At 43.3% G+C, this 7,336-nt stretch overlaps 2 protein-coding genes across 2 annotated transcripts; both read left to right on the top strand.

The window, feature by feature from the left end:
- The first annotated feature begins 2,231 nt into the window (after window positions 1-2,231).
- Window positions 2,232-2,913, top strand: LOC128193448 (receptor-like protein EIX2). Its single transcript, XM_052866708.1, has one exon. It carries the CDS (start codon window positions 2,320-2,322, stop codon window positions 2,911-2,913), a length of 594 nt encoding a protein of 197 aa, XP_052722668.1. The 5' UTR covers window positions 2,232-2,319.
- Window positions 2,914-3,221: 308 nt separating this feature from the next.
- On the top strand, window positions 3,222-5,387 carry LOC108344192 (receptor-like protein EIX1). Its single transcript, XM_052867883.1, has 2 exons — window positions 3,222-4,263; window positions 5,308-5,387. Exons 1-2 carry the CDS (start codon window positions 3,222-3,224, stop codon window positions 5,385-5,387), a joined length of 1,122 nt encoding a protein of 373 aa, XP_052723843.1.
- The last annotated feature ends 1,949 nt before the right edge of the window (window positions 5,388-7,336 follow it).

Here is a 7,336-nt window from a genome sequence, read left to right as displayed (position 1 = left end):
AGACGTTCGTCCAGTCACTAATATGACGTCTATGGTAATTTAAAATTGATGTTTGCGGGGGGGTTTTAGACCACGGACGTCTAAAATATTATAGACGTCCGTCATTGGGGGGCGGACGTTTAAGGGGCTGAACAACTGAACGTTTCAACTACCCTGTCAGTCCCTTAAACGTTCGTCCTGGGTGGGGCGGGCGTCTATAATATTATAGACGTCCGCTCCCTCAGGACGGACGTTTTAAGGGACTGACATGGGGAGTTGAAACGTTCAGTTGTTCAGCCCCCTTAAAAGTCCGTCCTGGGTGGGGCGGACGTCTATAATATTATAGACGTCCGCCCCCCCAGGACGGACGTTTAAGGGACTGACATGGGGAGTTGAAACGTTCAGTTGTTCAGCCCCCTTAAACGTCCGTCCTGGGGGCGGACGTCTATAATATTTTAGACGTCCGCCCCACCGCAGGACGGACGTTTAAGGGACTGATAGGGTGGTTGGAGCACTAATTCTCCTACCACCTTTCAGCACCCTAAACGTCCGTCCTGGAGGGGCGGACGTCTATAATCTTATAGGCGTCCGCCCCCTTCCTGGACGGACGTTTAAGGGCCTGAAGACATTTAATGCTCCAACCACCCTGTCAAGACCCTAAACGTCCGTTTGGGGGGCGGGGCAGACGTGTATAATATTATAGACGTCCGCTCCCTCACAGGACGGACGTTTTAGGGTTGATTTTGTTCAGCCCTTAAACGTCCGTCCCCACCCACGGACGTTTATAATATTATAGACGTCCGTCATGGGAGGGGACGAACGTCTACAGTTTCAGTTATTTACGGAAATGCCACCGGTCAATTATTTACGTTGGGGCTTTGGTGAACGGACGTCTATGGGGTGACGTTATAAGCCAATTCTGCACTAGTGGTTTCAAATACATGTTGACCTTCAATTTTTATGATAAATATAGTTATATTAATATTACCTTGTGTTTTCAATGCAAATAGAGTTGTGGGTAAAGCCCGAGGTTAGCTAGTTCAAATCCAGTATCCAAAGGTTGTAAGTCATTTATAGTTCTAATTCATTTTCTATGTTATTGAATGATCTAAATGCTTGACTATTTAGTTTGTCATTTTAGTGTAACAAGCAGCTAGATTCATGGGAATGTGGCTACTATGTCATGTCTTGCATTAAGACCATAATTCAAGTTGTCATTACAGATGACTGGATTGAGGTAATGATGCTTACCTATAATTAATTACAAATCAAATCCATCTTTCAACAAATGCAAACATAATGAATCTTTCTTCATTTTGCTGCGCTTCAAGAGTACATCTCCTATACCAAAGGACACAATTAAGGAGATAAGACAAGAGTGAGCAGCTTATCTTCTCCAAAGATTGACCTAGGAAGATTTGTTATTATTGTTGAACATTTACATTTAGTTTAACTTTAACTTTTGATAGTTTAGGTTTTGGATTGTGTTTTAGTACTTTGTTAATTTCAAACGCATAACGTATATTATATTATGTTGTTCTCGGACAACTTTCTGTTTTTCAGGTGTGGTTTTAATGTAAAAATAAAATAATTAAAAAAATAAACACCAGTAGACTGTTATGGCACTGTCCGACGTCTATTGACGTTTGTCAGCGCACATGTAGACGTCTAATGGATTACAGAGACAAGATTCGTTCTAGGACATTAAACGTCTATCGTCCCATAGTCAGACATCTATATACTGTCCGACGTGTATATAGACATCTAACCTGTACTGTCAGACATCTATATAAACGTTTGACCTGTAGTGTCCGACGTCTACATTGTCGTCTCCCAAAAAGACGTTGGTGCGGGATCAAATATTAAAAACCCTAAGAGACATTAAAAGCTTTTTCTACGTAATAATATAACACTAAGAGAGAAAGAGGTGTGAACTGTTTTTATTACAAAAAGTAAATGCACAATCATTTCATTCTTTAAAATTAAAGCAATGCATAAGCTTAGTCATTATAGCTTAGTAAAACGTGGTAGGCAAAAGCACGGAAAGTAGCTCTTGCTATTTGGTGGTCTTTAAACTTAAATTAATATTTTCATTCCAATAATAGTAAGAGTAGTGGTGGAAATAGGTACCACTTTTCATATATAAAAACTAGAACGCGGGTTTCATCTTTATGTTGTAATTAAGGACCGACGACTTAGAATAAAGTAAGGGAAAGCAGTGCAGTAGAGTGAGAAGAATAGGTAATGAAGGAGTTGGTGTGAGTATAAATGTGGGTATAGGGAGCGCTAAATTCACAACACATATCAATCTAATTCTATACTATTCACTCTCTCTGTTTGATGATGAATATTCTGAAAGTAATGATGTTTATGTTTGTGGTGAGTGTGGTGTTGCAGGTTGCTTATGGACAACACCATATCAGATGCCTTCCAAAGGAGAGGGAAGCACTCATTCAATTCAAGGCTGCCATTGTCGATCGTTACGGCATGCTCTCCTCTTGGACCACTCCTGACTGTTGCCAATGGGAGGGGATTCGCTGCACCAACCTCACCGCTCATATTATAAGCCTTCACCTTCCTGGACAGTATAATGAAGTCTCTCCGCGTTACATCAGGGGAGAGATCCACAAGTCGTTAATGGAGTTGCGACACTTACAGTATTTGAAGCTCAGTTTCAATGATTTTACAGACACTAATATTCCAGAGTTTCTTGGCTCTCTTACCAACTTGAGATATCTTGATCTCTCTTCATGTCGTTTTAGCGGACAAATTCCTAGTCAGATAAGTTCTCTTTCTCATTTGAAATATTTGAATCTTGCAAGAAATTATTATTTGGAGGGTTCAATCCCTTGTGAACTTGGAAATCTCTCTCGACTGCAGTATCTTGATCTCAGTGTGGCAATTCTTTTGAAGGATACATTCCTTCCCAACTAGGAAACCTTTCAAATTTGCATAAACTATATCTTGGAGGAGGATATCATAGTACTCTCAAAATTGTCAGTAGTGATCAATGGTTATCTAATCTTAATTCTTTAACCCATCTTTCCTTCATTTCCATATCTAATTTTAACAGTTCTCCTAGCTGCCTTCGAACCATTGCCAAGCTACCAAAACTAAAAGAACTGAGTTTAATTGAATGTGGCCTTTCCGATCATTTCCTCCTTTCATTCAACCCTTCCAACTTCAATTTTTCTACTTCCCTTTCTGTCCTTGATCTTTCTGGAAACTCCTTCACACAACCAATGGTATTCCAGTGGGTGTCAAACACCACTTCCAACCTTGTTGAGCTTGACCTTAATGGTAACCTCTTGACGGGTTCCACATCAAATCATTTTGGCATGGCCATGAATTCGCTTGAGCGCCTTGACCTCTCCGATAATGTGTTGAAGGGTGAAGATTTGAAATCATTCATCAACATATGCAACCTACTTTCTTTATACATGTCTGCAAACGATATGGCCGAAGACCTTTCGTCAATTCTTCAAAATTTGTCCAGTGGTTGTGTTAGATACTCACTACAAGATTTGAGTTTGGAAAACAATCAAATCAAAGGCTCCGTACCTGACCTTTCAGTGTTCTCATCTTTACAGATATTGGATATTTCTGACAATCAATTGAGTGGGAAGATACCTGAAGGCACTAGATTGCCATCTCATTTGGAGCAGTTGTCAGTTGGGTTTAACTCTTTAGAAGGTGGTGTTCCAAAATCTTTTGGGAGCACATGTACTTTGGAGTTATTGGATTTTTCTTCCAATAAGTTGAGTGAAGATCTCACAGTGATATTTAATCATTTATCAGGATGTTCTAGATATTCATTGCGAGAACTATATTTCCGTCAAAATAAATTCAATGGCACCTTACCTGATTTCTCAATATTTTCAAAGTTGGAAACGTTGGATCTCAGTATCAATCAAATTAGCGGTACTTTGCCTAACACCCTCAAATTGTTCCCATCATTAAGAAGATTGCGCCTTGATAATAACAAGCTAAATGGGACTATTTCTGAAGATCTTCGATTTCCAACAGAACTTGAAGAATTATCCTTGATGTCAAACTCTTTGAAAGGTGTGTTAACTGACTCTCATTTTTATAATATGACAAAGTTAAAGAGATTGATGTTGTCATATAACTCATTGACGTTAGAAGTTAGTGAAAATTGGGGTTCAACTTATCAATTGGAAATTATTGAATTGAGGTCTTGCAAGCTTGGTCCTTTGTTTCCCAAATGGCTAGAGAAACAAAATGCATTTGATTACCTTTTGATTTCAAATAATGGAATATCAGGTACTGTTCCAAAATGGTTTTGGACCAAATTTGGATTGTCAAATTGGATCATTATTGATATTTCATGCAATAATTTACAAGGAACTATTCCAAATTTACCAATAAAGAATCATTATTATTTTCTTAGTCTTGCGTCTAATCAATTTGTAGGTCATGTTCCACCATTTTTACGAGGCTCAATATTTCTTGATCTATCAAACAATAAATTCACAAATTCTTCTTGGTTTTTATGCTCTAGTGGTGTAGTTGAAACTTTATACCAATTAGACCTTTCAAATAATAAGTTTTCTGGACAAATCCCAGACTGTTGGACCCATTTCAAGTCATTGGCTTACTTAAATATGAGTCAGAACAATTTTTTAGGAGAGATTCCTTCTTCAATGGGATCATTCCTTGAACTTCAAGTTTTGTTTTTGAGAAGTAATAACTTAACAGGTGAAATCCCTTCCTCTTTAAGGAATTGCACAAAGTTAGTAATGGTAGACATATCAGAAAATAGATTATCAGGATGTTAGGGCCTGGCGAGTGTATGAGAGAAAGAGATACAGGAGGGAGAGGATGGGCGAGGACGAACGTTCGGAGCAAGGGGCGAGGACGAGCGAGGACGAGCAGAACATGGACGAACGTCCTAACATGGACGAGAGGACGAGCGTCCCTACGATGGGCGAGGACGAACGTCCTAACAGGAACGAGCGTCCATAATAAATTGCTGGCAAGCGGAAGGATAGGCAGTAATAAATAGAGTTAATAAGGACAGATTTATTCTTTCCAGATAATTATATTAAATAGGCAATTAAGTTTAATTATAATAAATTGGCAATTATGATTATTCCTTACCTTTTCTGGAAGGAGTAATTAGTATTAATTAGGAGAGGCACCTAGAGTCAGGATATGTTTTGATTGTTTGAATATTGTAAGAGAGGTTATGCTCTCGTGTGACTGAAGGAGAACCTGCTCCCAGTCATTAGTTGTGTTCGTGATTTCCAGAGTTTCAATAATAAAGAGTTTTTATTCACTTGAGCATCGTTCCATTCACGGTGTAAGGCAAGTTACGTGGTCAGGCACGTAACAAATTGGTCCGACCTGCCGGATCGTCGAGGGAGGAAACTGTCGGATCTTACTGAAGGGGGGAGAGCGTAATGGAGGGGAAAATGACTGCTATGGACGGGAGGATAGAGACCCTAGAAATCTCCATGGGCGGGCTGGAATCGGCAGTCCAGGAACTAGTAAGGATACTAGGCGAGCGAGGTCGACGGGAGGAGGGACACCTGGATAGTAGCCAGGGGTCAGTAAATGGAAGAAGGAATGACGAGGATGAGAGAGCTGGCGGAGGCGTAGGAGGGGGACACCGAGAAGAGCAACCTTATTGGAGGAAGAAGGTTGAATTGCCCGTGTTCGAAGGCAGCGAACCTATGAACTGGATTTATAGGGCGGACAAATTCTTCGAACTCCAAGGGGTGCCCGAGGACGAGAAGTTGCGGCTGGCGTACATCAGCATGGAGGGAATAGCAGGACACTGGTTTAGGTTTTGGAGGGAGAAAGCCAGAAACCGGTCATGGGCCGGGTTAAAGGAGGCATTAGTGGTTCGGTTTGGAGGCCGAAATCAAGGAACGGTCTTTGAGAGACTGGCAGCGTGTAGACAGTCGGGTTCCGTGGGAGACTACATCCAAGAATTCGAGGTGTTGGTGAGTCAAGCAGAGCAAATACCCGAGGCACAGTTAATGGGGTATTTCATGGCCGGCCTACAAGAGGGGATTCGTAACCAACTCAGGTTGCTAGACCCAAAGGACTTTATGGATGTCATGAGACTAGCCAGGGACGTAGAGGCGTTCCAAGCAGGGACGCGGGGGAGCGGAGGAATCAGCAACAAAGGGCAATCGTGGGGAAAGACGAGCGGTTCAGTGGCAAGGGTGGGCCCTAGCCGCAACACCCAGAACCGAACGAACGCCGAAGGAGGCCCCAGGAGGGGGGATGAGCGTACGTTCTCTAACGCGCAAGGCAGGAACGTACGGGATTTACCGTACGCAGAGTACGTCAAGCGCAGGGAGGAGGGGAAGTGCTTCCGCTGCGGAGGACCGTTCGGTCCAGGCCACCGCTGTCCAGAAAGAGGGATTCGGACGCTGATCTTGGCCGAAGAAGAGGAGCCAGGAGGGGAAGAAGAGGTGGGGGTAGAATGCGAACAACTGGAGCTGTCTACTCTCTCAGCCGGAGGGCTCACCCAGCCCCAAACGATGAAGCTGCACGGCCAGATAGGGACGCAGCAGGTTCTGATCCTAATTGACAGTGGCGCCAGCCACAACTTCATAAGCAGGGAGTTGGTAGAAGACCTATCCTTACCCGTGGTGGATACACCATCCTACCGGGTGAGCTTGGGGGATGGACGGAGGAAGGAGACGCGAGGATGTTGTGAGTCAGTAAAGGTCCAGGTAGGGGATATTGAGATCAACGAACGTTTTCACTTGTTCGAATTGGGCGGAGTGGATGTGATACTGGGGGTCGAATGGTTGGCTAAGCTGGGCGAGGTAGTCATAAACTGGAGGCAGCTAACCATGGCATACGTACAAGCAGGGAACAGGGTGGTTATCAAGGGAGATCCAACGCTAACTAGGAGGTTGGTGGAACCGTCAGCCTTGCTTAAAATGACGGAAGTCGAGGTCTGGTTATTAGTGTGGGAGCTAGGGGAGACAGAGAAGGAGAAGGAACCCAGACCGTACGTCCCGGGAAAAGAGACGTTCGGTCCAGAACTGACTCGGGCACAGACGCTCGACATGCAGCGAATCCTGGAGCGATACGCTGAAGTGTTTCACGAGCCGGAGGGACTACCTCCTGATAGAGGAATGGTTCATCGAATTCCCTTGAAGGAAGGTACAGACCCCGTAAATGTAAGGCCGTACAGATATCCCCATGTAATGAAGGAGGAGATTGAGAAACAGGTGGCGGAAATGCTGGCGGCAGGCGTCATAAGGTCGAGTACCAGCCCATATTCAAGCCCTGTAATTCTGGTGAAAAAGAAGGATGGCAGCTGGCGGTTTTGCGTGGACTACAGGGCCCTAAACCGAGCCACCGTGCCGGA

The sequence above is a fragment of the Vigna angularis genome, chromosome 8 (assembly GCF_016808095.1).
Source record: "Vigna angularis cultivar LongXiaoDou No.4 chromosome 8, ASM1680809v1, whole genome shotgun sequence".
In the NCBI taxonomy this organism is placed as follows: domain Eukaryota; kingdom Viridiplantae; phylum Streptophyta; class Magnoliopsida; order Fabales; family Fabaceae; genus Vigna; species Vigna angularis.
The sequence above is the reverse complement of the archived record's forward strand: the minus strand, read 5'-3'. Positions and strand labels throughout refer to the sequence as shown.

Excerpts from the sequence above, each read along its gene's own strand:
- LOC128193448 (XM_052866708.1), top strand. The coding sequence starts at position 2,320 with ATGATGAATATTCTGAAAGTAATGATGTTTATGTTTGTGGTGAGTGTG.
- LOC108344192 (XM_052867883.1), top strand. The coding sequence starts at position 3,222 with ATGGTATTCCAGTGGGTGTCAAACACCACTTCCAACCTTGTTGAGCTT. Across the intron at positions 4,264-5,307 it reads TTCAAATAATGGAATATCAG|GCAAGTTACGTGGTCAGGCA; the intron begins GTACTGTTCCAA and ends TCACGGTGTAAG.